This window comes from Parasteatoda tepidariorum, chromosome 6, assembly GCF_043381705.1.
Source record: "Parasteatoda tepidariorum isolate YZ-2023 chromosome 6, CAS_Ptep_4.0, whole genome shotgun sequence".
Classification (NCBI taxonomy): domain Eukaryota; kingdom Metazoa; phylum Arthropoda; class Arachnida; order Araneae; family Theridiidae; genus Parasteatoda; species Parasteatoda tepidariorum.
In genome coordinates this window covers 59,003,037-59,025,881 of record NC_092209.1, presented here as the reverse complement: position 1 = coordinate 59,025,881, position 22,845 = coordinate 59,003,037, and the positions used below count along the sequence as shown (strand labels likewise).

The window sequence follows — 22,845 nt, the reverse complement described above, 5'->3', positions numbered from 1 at the left end:
GGGTTAACTTAAATTAAGACTGCTTATACCTTATAAACGATAAAGAAGTGCAAATATTTCATTCTGTATCTACACACATTTTTTCAATAAATATTTTAAGTAAGATTTGTACATCTTAGTCAATTTATTTAATATCTTTCTTTAGCAAAACATATATATTTTCAAATTTATAAATTGATTTAAATCAATATGCGTATGAAGTCTTGATAGAAATCTGACTTTCTGTGCCTTAAAGTAAATGAAATTCAAAAATACTATATCGCGATACATCGCTATATCGCGATGCAAAACTGACGATGCATCACGATATATAATTTCTAATATCGCCCAGTCCTAGTCATGAGAGCTGTATTAAGATCATGGTCGTAGTCGCTCCTGTGTTGCCTTTAGGAGTCGGGTGTATGCAGGTTGACGTTGCATGTGATCGAGACGAGACTGAGTAGCAACAGTGCGAGGAGGTGGATAATGTCGTAGTCACAAGTCAACTATTCCAAGTGGACCATCCATCGAAGTAGGCGTTACTGTCTAGGTAGGCGTGTTCATATCGAAGTGGGCGTTTCTGCCAACGTAGGCGCGTTCACATCATGTCCGAAGGTCACCAATGTGGGGCGAGTAGATACGCTACAGAATCAATTCTCTATGAAAATTTTCCATAGAGAATAGGGATCATGAGAGTTCACCTTGGGAACCCTTGATTTTGTTTTAAAAAAATTGATTGCGTTATTCAACCTTCAAGAACACAGGCATTTTATTAATCAAATTACAATTATTAATTAAATCATAGCATTTATTAATAAAAATTATTACATCAATTCACTAATTTGAAATAAAAACAAAGGATATAAAATCTAGAGGTTAATTAGGCAGTTGGATGTATTATTGAGTCTTTTATTAAACAGTTAATTTTTACTGTTTTGTTCAGTGATTTTAATGTGGAAGAAACATTCAATCTCTATACATCATTTAGTGAATAATATTGAAAGAGGGCAGCGAAACTTTCGACCTCAAATTTTAAACACTATGATCATCATGTGATCTTTTTGAAAGGGGTAAATAAGTCACACAGGATTGGTAATTAACAACTGTTTTTTTCACAACAGTTAGTTATTAAACTTAAGTTAATTATTAATATTATACAGTTAATTTTCACTGTTTTGTTCAGTGATTTTAATGTGGAAGAAACATTCAATCTCTATACATCATTTTGTGAATAATATTGAAAGACAGCAGCAAAACTTCCGATCTCAAATTTTAAACACTATGATCATCATGTGATCTTTTTGAAAGGGGTAAATAAGGCACACAGGATTGGTAATTAACAACTGTTTTTTTCACAACAGTTAGTTATTAAACTTAAGTTAATTATTAATATTAAACAGTTAATTTTTATTGTTTTGCTCGGTGATTTTAATGTGGAAGAAACATTCAATCTCTATACATCATTTTGTGAATAATATTGAAAGACAGCAGAAGAACTTCCAACCTCAAATATTAAACACTATGATCATCATGCGATCTTTATAAAAGGGGTAAATAAGTCACACAGGATTGGTAATTAACAACTGTTTTTTCACAACAGTTAGTTATTAAACTTCATTATTAAACTTAAGTTAATTATTAATATTATACACTTAATTTTCACTGTTTTGTTCAGTGATTTTAATGTGGAAGAAACATTCAATCTCTATACATCATTTTGTGAATAATATTGAAAGACAGCAGCAAAACTTCCGACCTCAAATATTAAACACTATGATCATCATGTGATCTTTTTGAAAGGGGTAAATAAGTCACACAGGATTGGTAATTAACAACTGTTTTTTTCACAACAGTTAGTTATTAAACTTAAGTTAATTATTAATATTAAACAGTTAATTTTTACTGTTTTGCTCGGTGATTTTAATGTGGAAGAAACATTCAATCTCTATACATCATTTTGTGAATAATATTGAAAGACAGCAGAAGAACTTCCAACCTCAAATATTAAACACTATGATCATCATGCGATCTTTTTAAAAGGGGTAAATAAGTCACACAGGATTGGTAATTAACAACTGTTTTTTTCACAACAGTTAGTTATTAAACTTAAGTTAATTATTAATATTATACAGTTAATTTTCACTGTTTTGTTCAGTGATTTTAATGTGGAAGAAACATCCAATCTCTATACATCATTTTGTGAATAATATTGAAAGACAGCAGCAAAACTTCCGACCACAAATATTAAACACTATGATCATCATGTGATCTTTTTGAAAGGGGTAAATAAGTCACACATGATTGGTAATTAACAACTGTTTTTTTTCATTTAACCTATTCAGATGGAGCAACAAAAGGAAAAAGTGCCTTACCCTCTGAGTAAATATAAGTATGCATAAAACATTAATAAAACGTTTGTAGTATTTCGAAGAAAAAAAATCAATTGCAAAACTGACCCGAAACCTGCAAGATATTTTATAGAAAATACCAAACAGTAAATGTCCAGTCTAAACCCACGTAAATCAATAAGCATTACATCCTTTTCCCACTCGTCCCGCAGTGGACTGACCGTTAAGACACGGTTCCCAGCAGATCACCGAAGTCAAGCATCACTGGCTACGACCAGTGTGCGGGTGGGTGACCACTTGGATCAGCCTGTGTAGGGACCGAGGGTGTGCGGTATTGGTCCTCGTTAAACTGTTCCTACCGTAAAGTGCTCGACTTCGCGTGCAGGTCGTGGGGCTACCGAAGCGGGGGTGCTCTGCAGAGGATCAAAATTGGGATGGCATGTCTTTGGATCATCCTCAGGGATGTCTTCCGGACCGTCTCTAATAGCCTATTGTGCAGCTCTAGTGCCACGTAAATGAACAACAACCTTTTCCCACTCCGTCAAAATATAAACAAAAAAGCAAAGAGTGGTAAATCACATGCTCAATTCTCTCGAAAGAACTGAACACGCGCAGTTGTTTACATGTTAAAATACCTTAGATAATAATATAAAAAAAATATCGGAACCAAAACTGCACATTAAAGATCAACCCTCTGTGAGGCATTATTTTAAATTGTAACGGACTTCAACACTCATCTAGTACCGGTTAAAAACCGAAATAAAGTAACTGTTTAAAACTGGCATTCTAGATTGAAGTTACATCAATATGATCAGGGGCTGTTGGTGTTGTAAAGGCTCGTCTCATACAAAACTCATTGGCTGGAAAGGGCAAATCACATCACAGAATGGATTAATAAAACACTGATGTGTTAATAAATCACTAATCAAATACAAGTTTATCCTGTCGTAACAGCATAATATGATAGTATGCAGAAGAAACACCAAACCATGCTTTATTAATGACTTGTTTTATTAATACAAACTTCATTCATTACTAAACAATGAAACAATATATTTTACAAAGAAATTGGCAGCGTTTTTAAATAATATGTAATGTGAAATTCAATCGAAAGTGTTAATAAATTATGAAACATACATGGAGCAAAAAATGGAATGAAACACTAATATTTCAATTTCCAAACAAAATTCCAAGAATTTTAGACAGTTAAAAAAAAATTCATTTTTACTAAAAATAAAATAATGAGATCAAGATCTGTTTATTCATATTTAACTACCACAATTATAGAATAATAAATAATAAAGGTAATTGATTAAAAAATTAAGACACTGATACATCAAATACAATTAAGAAATAGTTAATACTGTTCTGGGCTAAGAAAATGAAACATAAATACATAAAAAAAGAAATTAAATAATAAAAATCTTCACCAAACAATACAAGAATAAAGTTGTTGTTTTTCAAAGCTAATTTATAATTCAAGAAATGAGGACCAAAAAAAGACTGATTATGAAATGTAAATTAAGAGTCTTTGGAATTCGGCAAAGTTACTGAAGAAAGTATCCTGAAAAATAAATTTGCATAGTTCTCATTTAACTATTAATCTTATAAAAAATTTTTTAATATAGTTCTATAGGAACTAAAATGTAATTTATTTCATACATGAAACTACTTAGTTCAGAAAGGAAAGATATAAAAGAAATATAAAAAAAAATCAATGTTATTTTAACTATTTTTACTCCTCATATTATTAATCTTGAAGGATTTTTTTGTTGTTTCAAAGAATTTTTTTTTTCCAGAAATTTTTACTAGCTTTTTTATGCAAAAAAATTTTTTTTTTCTAGATTCAAGAAACAGTTATACAAATTTATATCTTAAATGAGCATTTTAATACAATAACTCTAACATATTCACTTAATTTCAAAACTATGCAATTTCTATTTTCATTTATTTTTCTCTTGACAACAAGAATAATTTTCTTCCTCTCTTTCTTTATTTAAGAAAATAATCCTGAAAAAATCTGTTTCATATAATTTTTCAGCAATTTATACATAATTTACTTTTTACACAATGCTTTTTGACAGGGAAAAAAAAGGATGGTTGAACAGCCTCCTACAAAACCCTCCCTTTATATTAAAGAGAACTTTAAGCATTGATATTCAGGACCCTAACCACAGCAACTCTGTAAAATTTCAAAACTACTAGATTTTTCTTCATTTCCAGAACTATCAATTAAAATAATATTATTTTTTAGTTCTATGCACGTGAAATTAAATGCATTTAACACTTTTGTACTTAAAATGAAATGTCATTTATTAATTTCCTTTAGCTCTCTTAAACAATAAACAACTAACGATAGCAGAATTTTAAAAGGTAGAATTATAGAAGTATTACAATTTTAAAAATATAATTTTAGTGAATTTAAAATAATAATAGATAGAATAGTTTAAACTTTTATAAAAAAAAAATTTTTATGCAATAAATTTTTTTTATTTGAATATTTTATAAGTATTCTAATATCAGCAAGATTAAATTTTTTGTATTATTATGTTAAATTGAAATTCTAAATAATTGAGTTATAATTACACAGTTTTATATAATTTGATTGCTTAACATTTATTATTAAAATACTAATGGACTCTGGCTGTTACAGAGTAACTAGGCTTAAAAAATATAGAAAGATTAAAAAAAAGAAGAAGAAAGAATGATTTTAAGAAGATGAAAAAAAAAAATAGTTAATATAAATAACAACCAATGCCAACATTTATTTAAGGTTAAACAATTGCATAATTTTTTCTTAAAGTTGTTAAAACGTAGTTACCAACATTTCGACATTGGTTATTCCTGCAGTAAACCAAAGAATAGATGTTATGTATTGCTCCGGGACAAAGATAAGTGACATTTTGAAAGAATAAAGTGAAGAATGTTTCGATCGTAACAAGTTAAAAATTATATAAATTATTAAAAAAAAGAGTATGAGAAACAAAATATTTGAAGTTTACACATTATATTTGTTAATTAATATATAATTATTTAATACATAATTTGCTAATTAATATAATTTCAGTTCTTTAAAAAAAGCACTTTTAGTAAGAATAAAACAGGAAGATAAAAGTATTGCATGTTAGATGAAATTATGATATTGAATACATCAATAGGTAACACAATATCATATAAAACAGTTATGTTCTAAACCTTTCAGCAATTAATGTTTTTGTCTGGACGAATTTACTAAAAAAATAACATATATTAAGGGATGCGAAAAATTCTCTCATAGAAAAAAAATAAGCAAAAACAAAAAGAAATTTAATAGAGAAATAACATATATTGCAGGATATTAATAGGAAAACATTTTTAAAAAAAATTCACACTAGGTTTCATTATTATTGTTAAAGAATATTCTTCTTAATATCCATTCATTCATTGCATAAGAATAATAGAACATGAACTATTAATGCTTTTGACTGGATAGATTTGATTAAAAAAAATAACACAGATTAACGGATATTCATAGAAAATTATCACTAAACATAAATAAATTTAATAAAAAGGTACCTTATATTTAGAGATAACATTATAAAAACATCGGTAAATAAAAAAAAAATTCACACAAATTTACATTATTACTTTCAAGATCATTATCCATTTATTCATTGCATAGAAATTTTAAAATAGGCACTTAAAACTGCTAGTAACTCATAACTTTTTGTTTCTTTAATGTAACAAAATTTTGACCATTGATTCAAGCTAAGGCCAAGACTAAATATTAATTTTAAGGAGGGATAAATAACGATTTCCTCCTCCATGTGTGGTTATTTAGAAATTATTAGTTACTTAATTTCAAAAAAATTATGAGTCTCATAAAACATGTGACCTGAAATAAAACTTTGACATTATTATAATTAAATATATTTCTAGTTAAGTTCCATCATATGTAGGAGAAATAATAATTTTTAGGACTCAAATTATTTCAAGTCAGTTCTAAATATGAAGTACTTTGCACCTATGCCATCCATGTTCCTAAGAATGCATGAAAATTTTAAACATCAGATAAAATAAATTTCGCATACATCAATTCAGTAGCATCTGGGAGTAATTGTGGCATACTGTTTTTCGTATCGAAGAAAAATTTGACATGAGTTGCTTTACTATCTAGTCCTTGTTTATCTCATTGAAGTCTCATAACAGGTAAACTACCATCTTCATTATACTTAACACCATTTTGGAGATAATATTCCCTCTTTATAAAAGCTGACAAAAGATCAGTAAGTAAAAAAACCTAAATAAATAAAAATTAAAATAATTAAATAAATATAATCAAAGCAGTTCAATAAATAATATTTTTAATTATAACCATCATTAAAATTAGGATTTCATATAGTTATTAAAGAATTAAAAAAATTATTCAAAACTGAGTTACATAAAAAGATATAAGTTTTCAGACCTAAGGTAAAAAAATATTAGTCTTTTTTATGAAGGAAGTTATTATATAATTGCAAATCAATGAACTAACTCATTACTTAAATGTTTTTTATCATTATATTCATCAAATTAATTATAAATAAATACTGCTTAAAATACATTAATTGCTTAGAATTTCTTTTTATGCAAAAGCTTAAGATTAGAGTTATATGTACGTATATTACTTTTTATGATCTGATTTTTTTTTTAAAAAATAGTTTGTATTAACAGTGTAATATTAAAATTATGCTATCAAGTTATGAATTTATCCTGTTATACATTATAATGTAGAATCAACTAATTTTCAGTATTGCAGCAAAGAATTCAAAGAGAAAATAATACACATATAAATACCTTTTAGCAATTTATATTCACAAGAATAGAAAGATTAATTGATTTCATTGTTAAATAAAAACCTAACAATGGCTAAATATTTCAACTTAATATGGTTGCATTATATTTTAGAAAGTAAAAAGAATATTTAATTACTTGTCCTGTATTAAATGCTAATGTAATTCCAAAATAAAAATTGGCATTTGCACTTCCAGAATATATCCACAAATGCCACAGAGTTGGTCCTAAAAGAGTGCAGCTAGCCAAGACACAGCCAATAATGAACTTTTGCCTCATAACTGGAAAAAATTGGATAAGTTGCATGCACATAAAAAACAACAATAAACAAATATTAACTTCATAAAATTTTTTACAATATTTAGTTACTTTCCATACAATTGTATGAATTTAAAAAATTATAAATATATTTCTTAAATCCAAGATAACCATTTTGATGCCACATAAAGGTACACTATTATCAGCACAAATATGTAACAACGAAACTCGTTAAGATTATTTTAAACTTTACTATGTGTGATTTTAAATGCCATTTTTCATTTATTTTAATATGGTTCAGTGCTTTGGTTTCTGAGTAAAAAGGCGAACTCTATGAAATAATGTAACATCAAACTGATAGACCGATAACAGTTTTTATGAATTTTGAATACAGTAACAGAGGAGCAGTATGTGCAATTTTACATATTGCAGCAAGATGGCTACTATTGATTGAGAATCATTCTGGTAAAAACCAGTTCTATGTGTTCTTTACTTTTTATTTGCAATTTAAAAATGTTCCTTTCTACACATGGTGCGTAGCCAGACTTTTCAACAAAAAAGCACCTTTTAAGCACTCAAAAATAGTTTTAATCACTTTCCAAAAAAAAAAATCATAATTAGGATCTGTGCAGTAGTAAATATTATTTTTTTCTATCACTTAAAGCTTTCAATTTATAAACATAAAATCAATAAAATTGAAAAATTTTACGTAATCATGATAAAATAACTAGTTTCTGATAAATATTGCAGAGAAAATTGCAAAAATCATACATTTTTTGTAATTTATGACAATAATCAATACGTCAAAGAAAAAATCTCGAGAAAGAAAACTAAGCGCTTTCTACAAATCCCAAATTAAAAAAAGCACATTTAAGGGCTTTTAAAACATAAATAAAAAATAAGCACCATTAAGCACTTCTTAAAAACACTATGCACTCTGTCACATTAGCAAAATCATCTCTCAGTATATTAAATAAATACTTACAACAAAACAAATGGCTCCAAATTGGTAGAAGAGAAAAATACAAAGCCACATCACCAATACAGGGATATGATTTAAATATTGTTATAATAACTAAATAAATAAATAGTAAAAACATAGGCTCCTTCCTGAAATGAAATAAAAAAACATATATATAAAAAATGCATTAAGCCAAAACAAATTGTATATTTTATTATATAAAGGAAACACTGGATGTTGAAAACAAAAAAAGAGCAATTTTTATTAGGTCATTTTCAATATTTAACAGAATATTCACAGCATAAGTCTGTGTATGATGTTTTAGGAAAAAGAAATTAATGGTTTTAAAGTTATAGCTAAAAGTGTGGTTTTTAATTGTTGATAACTAATAAGTTCCTTGCAAATGGATTATAATTTTTTAAATCAAGTTTTTACCTAAAAACATAGTTTTATAGCTATTTAAATACATTTAAGTGGTTATGGGAATCGTACAAAAAATATTTGTACCTAAGCATTAAATGTTTATTTTGTCACAAAACCTTTTTTCGATTAAAAAGCTTCAATTATCTTAGTTCAATTAATAAAATATAAAATTAAGGTATTGAGTTAAAGAAATGCCTTTAAAATTAAACAAGACACAACGAAGAGTACATGCATTTTTTAAAACAATGAAAAAAAATTGATGCAAAAGGAACTTTCTGAAGTTGTGAGAACATCAAAAAATTTCATTATTAGAAAAAGCAACTTCGTCAACGAAAACTACATATTGATGCATGAACCTTTTTTATAAATTCATAATATTATAACTCGATAAAGAAATCCCCAGATTTTAACGCGTTTTGATGTATATTACTTATTAAAATGTTAATTTTTTTTTAATATGCTAAAAAACAAATAATTGATTTTTCTCATTCTCAACATCCAGTGTCCCCTTAAATTATTCAAAATGAACAGCTTAAAACTATCTGAATTCTACAGTTTAATACTATAAATATCTTTATTTTTTTCGTTTTGTAAAATATTATCAATGAATCCCAAAGTTAAAAATTTATAAATATTTTTAATAACAGCACTAGTTTAATGAAACAAATACACATTTCAAAATCAAATGCCTAACAACACAGTTATAACTACATTGAAATATGCTTAAAAAAATAAAGATTTATAATAAACATTGATGATAGAAATATTTAAGATGCAACATGCATTTGTACCTTAAGCGAATGGCTAGTGGTGTGACATATATGAACACATTCAGTTGAAAAGTCCACAAGAAAAATATTCTAAAATGTTCAAACATTTCTGTGAAAAAATACCAAAATAAACCAATGTTAGGAGTTAAATCTGGAGCAGATAATCTGAAAAAGAAAATAAATAAAAAATTACTAAGTTTTGAATTGAAGCAAATATTTATTAAAATATTATTTTAATAATATATCATATTATTGTGTGCCTTTAACATTCGTGGAATAGATCCAGCCAGTCTTTTTTGTTACATTAATTCATAATGATTATTTTATTAACATTATAAAATCAATTAATAGGTACTCTTGATACTTATTCCCCAAATAAAAAAACTTTTGGTGTGACACACAAATCACAAATAAAATTTGGAACAGTTTCTTTTTTTCAAAAAAAAAAATCTACCTGAAAATTAAACTTCTTTAAGTTTTTAAAGCAAAATATCACCTAAAAAGAAACAATGTTAGAAAATTATTATGTCTTCTTTAATTTGAAAGAGGATGTTAAAAACCAGAGGAAATTTTCAGAAAAAAAGATTTTATGACAAACATAAATTTCGAACAGCCTTTTTCCCCCCGAACAAAAAGTCAACCCCAAAATTAAACTTTTTTAAGTTTTTATTACCAAATATCAGCCAAAAGGTAAAAAATTAAAAGGTTTTCATGAATTTAAATGAGCAGTGCAAAAATTCTGAAGGAATTTTAGGAAAAACAGATTTTATTTGAAATATTAAATTAATAGGAAATATAAAAGAAAAGGAAATATAAAAGCTTATGTATGGGAAATATTAATTTGGGACAGACCATTTTTTCAGAAAAAAAAGTCAACCTGAAAGTTAAATTTTTTAATTTTTAGTTTCATAACACAGTTGAAAGGAACCTTAGAAAACTATTATGTCTTCATCAATTGTATGAGGGTGTTAAAATTCTGACAAAATTTTCAGAAAAAGAGATTTTATGGGAAATATTAAATAAAAAGAATTATCTAATATTCAATAAAACAGAAATTGAGCACAGTAATTAGTTCTGGATGGGAAAACAGTTTTTTTTTCCAGACAGGGGAAGTGTTATAAGATGAAAAACATGGAAAGTTTCTAAATCCCTTAATTGCAAATGATGGAAAGTAGAGATTCTACTAGCATTTAAAAAAGATGCAGTTTTTATTCGTAAACGGGCACTTTTAGATTTCAAAACAAGCAACTTAACAACAATTCAGATAAATGATACTGTTACCACACATGGAAAAATAGAAGACAAAAACTCATGACAAAATTAAAGAACATTCTCTTCAACACTTACATAAATCCATAAGTGGATGACAAAAAGCTCCATGATCCAGTCATGTCATGAAATGATTTTAATAATGTTATACTGAATGCAAAGGTAAGGATGATTATAGTAAGAATCTTAAATGTATCATACATTTTGCTGTGTCCACAACTACTCTAAAAAAGAAAAAATATATAAGCTTCAGTCCTCATATACAAACAGAATTTAATTTGAATATAAATATTCTTCAAAATTCCAATTGTATAGCACTAACAATAAAAATGTTTTCATTTCTGTTCAATGAAACCCGAAGAAAAATAGATAAACAATCCGAATATTTAATGAAAACTAAAATATAACCAATATCTTTATAGAAAGATAAATAAAGTTATATCATTCAATAATGTTTAGAATTACAGAAAACAATAAATATCTACAATAATTTTATTATTCAATATTCAATATATATAATATATATATATATGTGTATATATATATATAAATTCGATATATATATGTATATTATATGCAGAGAAATCTCCTGTTATGGACACTCCTGTGAAACGGACATATTGTTCACTCGTGAATCTTCTATGATTTCTTCTTCTGTGATATTATTTTTCCCTTATTGTTATTTTGTTGCGTTCCTTGAAATATTTGGCAGCAGATTTAATTCATGATAATTTTTTGTGGAAGGGTTTTAAACCCTCAAACCCCTTATGGTTTATTAGAAATGGCAGCCAACTTCTTAAATTCAAATGTGTATACAGTTGCTTAGGAGATTTAACTGATTTATTTCAGCATTTATTAATGTAATAAAAGACTATTTTTAACTAATAACCACACACATTACATTGCAAAATAGTTTGGATATTGCTTTGGGCTGAAGACTAATCTTCTTTACAAAAAAGAATAATTAGAGGAATTCTTAATATTTTGCATGCATCAGTTTTTAAGAATAGATGTACATAAATGATTAAAATAATAGATTTAAAGTTTTCTTTCTTGGCAAAATGAAATAAATGTCTTTGAAAACAATTTTACGATTAGGCCTAATTCTGGTAATAAACGTAATAAACAAGTAAATTTATGAACAAAAAAAAATTTTTTTTTTTTACAATCTATTTTACATCATAATACATGACTTCAGAAATTATTTATTTGTAATAAACATTAATAACCAAAAAGTGCCAAATCAAAAAATAGTTTAAAATATTATAAAAAAAGAGTAAGATACAACTTACTTGGTAAGTATACATAACCAATGGAACAAGTAGAAACATATGATAAAATGTGTGACAGGACAGGATTGCAAGGAATACTGGTGCAAGTAACCAATAACCTTAAAAAAATAATAAAAATTGAAATTTCAGAAATAAAAATTATAAACAACTGATGGTGGAAGATAAGCTGGCAAAGGGAAAAGATAAACTCGAAAACTAATACAAAACCTTGAACTCCTAAAACTATGAAATTAGTAAAATCCATAAAGAACTTTCACTATGAGTCAAAGAATTTGAGTTTGTGTAGGACACAACATAATACTACATTATACAGTGCTATGAGCAATATTATGAGGTGAATTTCCTTTTAATAACTATCTTATAAGAAATGACTGAACATAAAAACCACTTAATATTATTTTTTTGCAATATTTTGATAAAAAATTTAAATATTTACTTTATTATCATTCAAGCTACAATAATAAATCAATAACACACATTTCATGCAAAAAAACTAAGTAGGCAATGCACTAATATAATTTCTAATAAGTATTTGGCTGTTTTTGTTATAAGGGGAAAGATAAATTAATATTATAATAGGCCACCAGGTATTAAAGAAATAATCCCAAGAAACTGAAGCAGTAAGATATTTGATTAAAAAAAACTTTATTCGCTTCAAAAGTATACGCATTGGATATCTGTAAAATTTTGACATATTCTATATTATTTTATACATTCAATTCTATTATATATTTTTTTTCATGTCTTCCCATTCATCCCTGACAAGTCTTGAAAATGGGTGTCTATTTTTGGGGGCTCAAAACACGTCGACTGTTACTTCCAATCAGTATATTTTTTTAACAAATAATTATATATATAACAAATAAATAATATTTTTAACAAATAATCAAGTAATGATCATCAAATAGTTTCATTTCCTAGGTTTTGTTTATACAATTTTTGTACTTAGTTTATTTAAAAATAATTATTATACCAAAATATTATATCCCTTTTTACAAAATTACAATAAAAATTCTTTAGACAAAAAATATCAAGAATATTCGTTCAATTCATATTTTAATATGAATTGAATCACACATAAATATATTAATTTGAGTGAAATTTAGATTTGATTTTAAAATGCTGAATTAAGTAATATAGACGTCTAAATTTTCTTTTTTATTCAAAACTTTAAACTATCCATATAAAATTTTCAAAACAAACATTTTGTTATAAGAATTCAGATAAGAAAAAAAAAATTTAAAACATATAAACTATTAAGTTTTTAACTTGTAGTTCTTTAAAAAAAAACTTATTTGATTTGAATGGTTTGGATTGACATGGCATGAGACAAAGTTTTTTGTCATTCCCTTATACATAAATTGGGAAAACAATATCTATAAAAAATAAATTAAAAAAACTAACCTGATACAGTAACAAGCAGAAATGAAGACAAAATTAAATTTTGAAATGTTACAGTTGATTTCCCCCCACAAGACAGCACAGCATATGGACATAACAAATACCTGCAATAAATTTAAAAATATATGTTAAAATTATAATAACTGGTTTTTCAAAAAAGAAAAACAAAAATTAAAATTGTCACCTATTTGACATAAAATATACTATTTAAAAGCTGAAATTCGCATTCTATAAATAAACATGAAATTCACATTGAAGCACATTTTTAATGCAGGTCTGAATTAAAATTTTTTCCTTAATGATTAAATATAATGTGCCAAAAAAACGGACAACACAGAATAACTTTTGATCGAATTATCGGATTTTTTTTCAATGATGGAATGGAAATTAACTTAACAACTTATATTTTTATAACATTTCATTTAAAGAAAAACATATTATTTTCAATTTAATGCTGTGTATAAAAAAGAAATAATATATTTTTAAGGGAAGATTTTTATTAGAAGCTTATGATTGTCAAGTTCAGTGGATGAGATTATAAAAATAACTAATTTCTAATGCTAATAATTATTAAAGCATGAGTAAAAAAGAACTATTATACTTACAAAACTGAAACATAAAAAGGCACCCAGTTAAGATCTTCAGCTTTTAAAAGCACAGGATTTGCATTCTCAGGAAATTTGGAATCACTTTCTTGTTTATCCTAGATGTGAAAACATACTTGTTGCCATGAAGCAGAAATGCAGAAAAAATAATGAAGATTGGACAAACTTGATGCATATTAAATAATTGAAATTGCATTAATTGTGTCAGCAATTATGATAATTATTATAAATATCTAATCTTAACTGCGAATAGAAATTTCATTTAAGCTGCATTTATGAGGAAATACTTAAAATAACTACATTGCTGTTTTAAATTTACATTGAGAAGAAAAGTATCAGTTCTATTTACCAAAAAATGATTGTTAATTAATTGAAAATGTAAATTTGAATTTACTATATAACTATAGTCTAGAGATTAATAGGGTAGTATTTTTGTTGAATTTTAATTTTTAAGCTAATAAAACTTTGAATTTCTATAAACAATAGTTTTCTATTATCTTCTGACAATCCTGCGAATAAAAAATCTAACTTTTATTTGTATACACCCCCCCCCCAAAAAAAAAAACACGGAGAAACACTTCATACAGAGAAATAGGAAAGGATTACTTTAACCCAAAAGCGAATTTGTGAAAATGGCAAAAGGTTAAGGTGTTTTGTCTACGTAAAGGAAAAAAATACTATATATATATATATATATATATATCATTTACAACTAATTAAAATTTCAACTGGAGAATAGACTGCTGTCAAGAAAGAAATTTACTTCAGACAAGAATATTTATTTTTAGACAAGATATATTTAAATATTATAATTCACATCAAATACTTACAAGCTTTTTAAGATATATCTTCGCAGTTAAAGATAAAAGAACTGCAGTTATGACATCACAGGCCTATAATTACAAAGATAAAAACATTAAGATCTCTCATCTGGTTTTAATAAATATTCATAACATTTACTTTGAAATGTAAAAAATTACCAAAAAAATAGAAATAAGAAAATGTATTTTTTAATAAATTTTTAAACATTAGTGAAAAAATTAGTTAAACAATTAGTGAAAAATCATGTAGTTCTGCGTGAAAAAACATATAAGTATAACCTACAAGTATTAATAAAAAGTTGAAAATTTTTCTTTGTTTTTATAATAATAAATGTGTAGATTTGTGTAGATCTATTGTGTAGATTTTTGAAAAATAGTGCCTCTTACATTGATTCCAGATGCTCTGATTACTTTTTCAAGTATGATATTAAATAGAAGGCTCCAACCCAATACAACATGCTTATTTTTATATTCAAAATATATTGTTAAAATATCTATGCATTATCTAAATTATAATTCCTAAAAAGATTATTGTTACTTACAGCAAATATGACAGGAATCCATTCTTGATAATGAGTTAAGAGGTAGTTGTATGCTACAAGACCTAATGGACTCTGCAAAGTAAATAATACAGTTAATATAAAATAATGAAGTAATTCTGAATAAAAAAAATGTATTTTGAGTTAATGTATGGGAGATAAATTTAATATGGTGACTTGTCTTTCCTTCCATCTAGTCATCATCTTTGTCTTAAAACATTTCTGTACATGCACAAATATTGTGATAGTGTTTAAAGCTACCCTTAAATATTAACATTATTCTATTATAGCATCTACTCTATTATTTAAATATTAACATTATATTAGCTTTAACATTATTTTTCACTACACTAACACTATTTTGTTCTACAAGTAGTTAATATTCCTTGTATTATCGATATAAACAATAAAATTAATATATATATTGAAATTGCAACAATACATTTTTAATTTTAGTAACATTAAATTTCAAGTTAATAATTTTTAGTAACAGTAGTATTAATTTTTTTTAATTTTTAGTAATTACATTTTTAGTACATTTAATATAATGACATTTTATTGACACACAAGTAAGAATGAGGTGAGTAATAATAGGTAAATGTTGTCTTTTTCCCCCCCATCTTAAAGCAATGAAATACAGTATTAATCCTTCTGCATTGAGTCATTGGGCAAAAATGTACTGAAACTTTCCTGACACACACTATTTTTCTACTCATGAACATGCAAAAAACTGGTTTCATGGTGTAGGAAAGCTTGCAGCTAAAAGTTGAGACTAACACTCCAATGGTTAAAAAGTGCAAAATAAAATTGTTTCTTTAAATTTAAACAGACGGTCAATTGCAAGCTTGGCACCTCTTTTTGCAGAAAATAGAATATTTTCTTTACTTCTTAAATTACTAGAGTTATAAAATTTAGTACAGTTGTGCATATCTGAACAATACACATTTAAAACTATTTTCATATCTTAAAAATAAAGAGAAATTTTTAAAGTTTTAAACAAGATTTAATCAATTTTATAAAATGTAAAATATAATAATTTAAAAAAAAAAATTCTAATGTATACCTCTCTATTCAGTAATTATGAAAGTGGAAATTATAATCCTTTCATCAAATAAACTCTCACAATTTTAAGACCTATTGAGAAATATAAGAATTCTCTCAGATGTTGATTTCCTTTTTGGATAAATGTCAAGCATTTGTATATGGTAAACATCAGGCGTAAATCTGAAGTATAAACAATAAGTAAAAGCTGCAATAGAAAGTTACACTTTGTTTCTGTAAAGGATATATTCATATATGAGAACTATTATCTTCAAATAATTATAGTTACAATACCAAAAAATGCTATGCAAGCGCTATTATTAATCGAAACATTTCAAAAATATTCTTCAACTGTAAAGTTTTTACCACTTTACACTAAGTTATTGGATGGAAAAGGCTTTTCTAAGTTGAAAATAGTCTTTTCCTTTCTAATTCATAACTAAATCTATAAGAATCATCAAATATAAAAATAGAAAAAACATTTAACAACTTCAAATTATGAAATAAAATAAAAAATATTGTTATTTTGAAATCAACTGCTAACTGTCAAATTGATTTTGTATTTTTAAAATTTCAAAAACTTTAATGTCATTAAAATAATATGTAATAAAAACTTGGCAATTAAATTGGTTGATAGTTAAATACATTATTTAGTTCATAACATCTTTTCCTAGATAACACAGATAAATAAATATTTACCTCATGAAAAATATCGCTATCATATGGATCAACACCTTGCTTCCACAAATGCACACCTTCAATAGCTGAAAACATACAATATTTAAGTGTTTATTTTAAAAATGCTTTTTCCGCAAATAATTAGCTTTTAAATTGTGGTAAAGTATATACAATATTCAATAAAAATATAAAATAATTGATGCCATAGAAGTTTATTTAAAAATAAGCATTGAATATAAAAGTTAAAATTAAGTTTTATATAGGTTACTTTAGCCACTGTACAAATGTATTCAGCAAACGTTTTAAAGTTTATATCTATTGCTAAGGTCCTCTTTTATGAGTCTAATATAGAAAATTAAAGGCAAACATATTACATAACAAAACATGAGAAATAATAATACCTTTTTTTTCTATCGATATTACTTAAAAGAAAAATAGTAAGAAAACTATTTTAGAATTTTTTTGAACAACTCAGTAGAACTTTTTGAACGACTTTTTTTCCGACTCAGTGATCCAAATTACTAGATTCGAAATGAGATCCGAATCATATGATTTGAATCATTGATTTAAATCTCTCGATTCAAATAATGATCTAAATCACATGACTGGAATCAGAGATCTGAATTACTTTATAAGAATCATTTATTAATTATTAAGGCAAATAGCATGATTCAAATCACTGACCTGATTTATTTGGCCTGAAGGATAATCTCAATCACGATTTGAATGAGTTTTCCAAATGGCATGATTCAAATCACTAATCTGAATAACTTGATTCCAAAAGTGATCCAAATCACTTCCTAAGAATCTTTAATCCGAATCACCGCTCTAAAATCACTTGATTCGAAAAGCAATCTGAATCACTTTATTCTAACAATGATCCGAATTAGATTATTTGAATCAGTGATTGGAACCACTTGATTCGAATCATTGATCCAAATCATTTGATTCAAATCAGTGATCCAAATCATTTGATTAACACCACTGATCTTAATCATTTGGTTTGAATGATTGTTCTGAATCCCTTGACTTAAATCACTTATCAAAATCACATGATTCAAATTTGATCTTCTCACAGTGTTTTTTTAGCGCAAACCGAATGTTTCACTGTAATATGTAACATTTTTGTTTAAAAAAATACTAACTACATAGTCACCAAACTATTACAGATTTGCTAAGAGTAGAAACCGAAATATTTTTGAATATAAAATATGATATTAGAACAATCAAAGGCAAAAGTATTGCATAAGAACAAAAAATGTTTAGTATACGAACAATTAAAGACAAAAAGTACGAATAATCCTTTTAAAAAAAAAACCAGCACTTTCAGTAAAAAGAAAAGCAAATCAATTGAAACAGGAAACTACAAAATATCTACCATCATCTAAATTACTGCAGAAATTACATCTTGCTGATCAGCCCCCTACTTGGAATTTATCATTCTTGAGAGTTGGGAGGCTCGAAAAAGAGGAACATTTGTTGTTTACGATAAAAAGAGTGACAATAATTTTTATACTAAAAAGTTGGAAAACCACCCCTTTTTCTGAGAAGAAAAAAGATCCCCCCTTTTGTTTTCTAAATGATTCACAGCAACTTTAGCTCTTGAACAACACCCATGCATTCTAGAATTCATTTTACTTTTTTAATATTGTTTTTTTACAAAATAGGTAGTGGTTTTTGACTACTACCAAAGTGTAACTCCGTAGCCTAGTAATTTTGAGCCCAACACAAAACAAGCTCCTGGATCAAACTAGGTTTCATGGAGAACTTTTTGATGAAACTAATCCACATTTGCGTTACATGGAGTAGAAAAAAACAAAAACCTCTCGTGGTTAGCCCGGCAGTAAGGGAATTCTATTCCAAAATCTATCTTTCACTGTGGATATTTTATGTCAGCACTGTGGTCAGTGCTTGTTAAGCTATTATTGGTGCTAGGGATGCTTAACTAATTGTGATTATAGGAAATTAGTATACTTATACAGGTACTGAAGCAAAAAGTCTTTTTAAACAGCCCACCAAAAAAGCATATGAATCTAAGGTTTCACAGGATGCATATAAAAAATGTTCCACTATTCATAAAAAGTTAGACTAAATATGTTAGCAATAAAAAAGTCATTCGGAAAAAATTACAAAAGCAATCCAGGGTTGGTGAACACATCGAGCAGGGTCTAATCTTAACTCTTTTACACTATATTCATATCAAAATTAAAAAGATAATTTTAAATCCTCCCTTTGACAGAAAGGCAAATACGAGGAATAATTAGAATAGCTTTTATGATATATTGAAGCATATATATAAAGCAGAAAAAATTAAAAAAAAAAAAAAAAAACATTTTATAATCAATTTTATATTAGATAAATCATTTTTATCAATTTCATTACCAAACTACTCACTGGTTCGAATGATCAATATACGTAATAATAGAATAAATTTTAAGATGTCTCCACACTTGCTCCATAATATGGGGTTTAAAGCAACTTTACCCAAAGGCAACTTTAAAAAAAAAAAAAAGATTGCTAAAAAACTATATATCTAAATTAGCTTAAGCATAATTTAAAATGAAGACAACCATAAAAATTTTGAATAAAACTATTCTGGATATTTTCAAAATAATGATTAGAAAGCTTTAGCAATTTAATGAAAACCGTCCACACTAGCCTCCTTCCCGTTATTTGTAAAACTATGAGAATTCTTGTATTAAGAACATATATTGATAAATAAAAACTATGATTTAATAATTGCGTATACTTCAAAAATTTGACCGGCATATTTTACCTTTCCTCCAAGCTGTTACAGGAGTCGAAATTTCGACGCGTTTACCCAGATTTTCAGTCACTGCAGGGTATTTTAAAATAAGGAAACGAATGATAAAGCCAATGGAATAGACGAAAATTTTTTTAAAAATTGTTGGTCCAGACATGGCTTATTGTTTATTTAATGAAGGATAGGATCAGTATAAAAACATGAGTTTCAACATAGAAAAGAGATGGAGGAACTTTACTTATCTAGAAATAAAGATTTCGAATAAAATTAAGTTAACTAGTAAAATGGTATTGTCCCAAGAATTGTACTATTCGATCTCTAATCTTTTCTCATAATTCCAAGCTTCTTTAATCGTTGTAATTCATAATTTTAAGATTCAGAATAGAATAGTTATGAAAACATCGAAACTTCATTCTGCTAATCAAAACAATGCGCGGTGCGTAAACTATTGCCAGCTTGATTTTTAATATAAACATTTTAAATGAAATGTGTTTGACTTTATTAAAAGAATTTAAAACAAAACGAATTAAGTATTATGCATAAATATTTCAAATACAGAGTATTTATAATTTAAAATTTTTAACACCCTAACGGACATTGTTTAGCAGCCGTGACCAATAACAAAATAGATGAATCTTATTGGTTGATTTTGGCATCGTTATCACTTAATAACTGCTTATGTTTACAAGATTTGGCATAATAGCCTCTTTTGGCATCTTTGATCACGCATGTGCATTTTATGCAGCTGGTATGCGTGGACACATTCTTAATCCACATGTTCATTTCATTCAGCTAATTGTATTTAACAAATTAGAGGAATGTGCCTACAATTAATATACACATAAGGCTCCACATCAATATCATTATTCCTCTCTTTCTTTCCAATACAATTTATGAAAGTAAAATGATTTTTTTAACAATGCTTTATTTAATTTTAATATTATTTTAAAAATGTACTGTAAATATCTATTATATCGTTCTTTTTATTCTTTTTTTTTCCCTCCTTGATTTCAATTTCCAGAATTATTTTGTTTACTCGTAATTTTTTTTAAGTATCCTTAAAATAAATATAGGCCATTTAATAAGTAGGAAAAACGTTAAAAATTAAATTTTGAGGCCCATTTGTTATTTAAACTCCCATAGCGTGGGAGTTAAATTAGTAACATTGTTATAAAGAAAGAATACTACAAAAAATGAGCAATAGAGTATAATTAATAACATAAATATATGCCATTTTCATTTTTTTTTTAAATCTAAATATTTTTGGCTTCATTCCTATAGATTTGTAGGGTTAGATTAGTAGAATCGCGGGTGCTAAGACAGTTTTTACTGGGACAATAATGTGAACAACTATTATTTGTAAGTCTAAAATGGCAACGCCAAACAGCAGGAACCAAACTAAACAACTGCAGTATATACTTTCGGTGTTTCAAACAAATGATGTTGATATTTTATGTAATATCATATCCACAAGCTGATTTATTTCATGTTGACTTAAAAAGTTTTTTTCTTCCCCCTGTGATATAGCTGTTGACTTGAAACTACAACTTAAAAAAATCTAATTAATTTTTATTACAGTGACTTGCGTCACCTTTAATTTAAATGTATTGAACAATTATGCATCCTAATAATAATAGTTCTAATATTCCTGCTTTTCTTGTAAAGCTATGGAAAATAGTAGGCGACTCATCATCAGATGATTTAATTTCCTGGAATCAAGTAAGAAGTTTGTTTTCACACCATATATGGAGATGTCAAACGCTGTATAGAATTTTTATTAAGTTTATTGTTGTTTTTGTTATGCTTATCAGTTATATGAATTAATGCACACACTCTATATTTGTTTTGGGGATTTATTTTGATATGTTCTAACTTCTTATTTTTCCAATAATTGGATTCATTTTTATACTAAATTAATGACTCTGAACAAAAAAATACATTTTTATTATTGTAGTCATATACTGGAAGTATTTTAATTAAGTTTGTTGTAAGTTGCGATGGATTGAATCTCTAAACTGAGATCAATATGAATAGCGTAATGTAAAGGAAGAATATTATAAACTAGGGCACAGGTTGTTGCCTGTATATTTACTTTAAAAAGTTTGTCTGTTCTTAAAAACCACTAGTTAAACTGATGCAAATTGTTATTTAATTTGCAGTTTTTAAGTTGGGCAAAACTTCTTTAAGGGCAAAAAAATCTATTTTATTTTTGTCACTTTTGTTTTCAAAAGTTGATCAACTATTTGAAATTACGAAAATGATGATTATATGATGCTTAAAAGTGGTATCAAATTTGAAAAAATAGTTCTTTTCTCACTCTAAAATTTTTTAATATTTGTACCTCATATTTTTTTTATAACACTCAGTAAATTTAGATACCAAATCTTTAGAATGTTTTGTTCTAAATTAAAAGCTTATATCTAAGAATATTTGAGGTGTTTTCTAAATTGAGTTTTTTCAGTTTTTATCGGTTTATTTTTTCGTAAAGAATGTAAGAACTTTGTTGAATGTAAATCCGTTAAAATTTTGTTCCTGGTGTTTTTTCGTGTTGAGTTGAATTTCAATATTGAGAAATAAGAATTCATCTGTATTTTGTTGACAATAAGAAAACATTTTCTTGTTGATCTAATTGTAGTGGTTGTTACACCACAGGTTGTTCTATTAGATTTCTAATGATTTTTACATGCTTTATTGAATTATAAATCATTTAGCTCTATATTGATTATTTTTACTAATTTCTTGCCTATAGGGTGACCTGGGGTAATTCCTGATCAAAAAACGCAAACATCTATTTTGTGAAAAAACTATTCAAAATAGAATTTTAATATTTACTGGAAGTTTGACACTATATGAGATGCGTCCTATGAGAAACGAAAGTTAATTG

General features: G+C 26.4%; 2 protein-coding genes across 2 annotated transcripts in view; one reads left to right on the top strand and one right to left on the bottom strand.

Moving 5' to 3' along the window:
• Positions 1 to 3,304: 3,304 nt before the first annotated feature.
• LOC107452478 (phosphatidylinositol glycan anchor biosynthesis class U) lies at positions 3,305 to 20,537 on the bottom strand. Its single transcript, XM_016068962.3, has 12 exons — positions 19,974 to 20,537; positions 17,219 to 17,283; positions 15,482 to 15,553; positions 14,949 to 15,011; positions 14,119 to 14,216; positions 13,517 to 13,617; positions 12,113 to 12,210; positions 10,899 to 11,044; positions 9,573 to 9,716; positions 8,383 to 8,507; positions 7,278 to 7,420; positions 3,305 to 6,606 (listed from the first exon to the last, which is right to left on the bottom strand). The coding sequence occupies exons 1-12, from the start codon at positions 20,116 to 20,118 to the stop codon at positions 6,496 to 6,498; spliced, it is 1,311 nt and encodes a 436-aa protein (XP_015924448.1). The 5' UTR covers positions 20,119 to 20,537; the 3' UTR covers positions 3,305 to 6,495.
• Positions 20,538 to 21,259: 722 nt separating this feature from the next.
• LOC107452465 (heat shock factor protein) overlaps positions 21,260 to 22,845 on the top strand; it is a 21,048-nt gene continuing 19,462 nt past the window's right edge. The window contains exon 1 of the mRNA XM_043047776.2: positions 21,260 to 21,680. Within this exon, the coding sequence (XP_042903710.1) occupies positions 21,579 to 21,680 (102 nt within the window). The 5' untranslated portion in view covers positions 21,260 to 21,578. The remainder of the gene's footprint in view (positions 21,681 to 22,845) is intronic.

Coding starts and splice junctions, on each gene's coding strand:
- LOC107452478 (XM_016068962.3), bottom strand. CDS start 20,118: ATGTCTGGACCAACAATTTTTAAAAAAATTTTCGTCTATTCCATTGGC. Junction 17,284..19,973: donor TGTAACAGCTTGGAGGAAAG/GTAAAATATGCC, acceptor GTATGTTTTCAG/CTATTGAAGGTGTGCATTTG. Junction 12,211..13,516: donor TCTGCTTGTTACTGTATCAG/GTTAGTTTTTTT, acceptor TATTTTTTTAAG/GTTATTGGTTACTTGCACCA.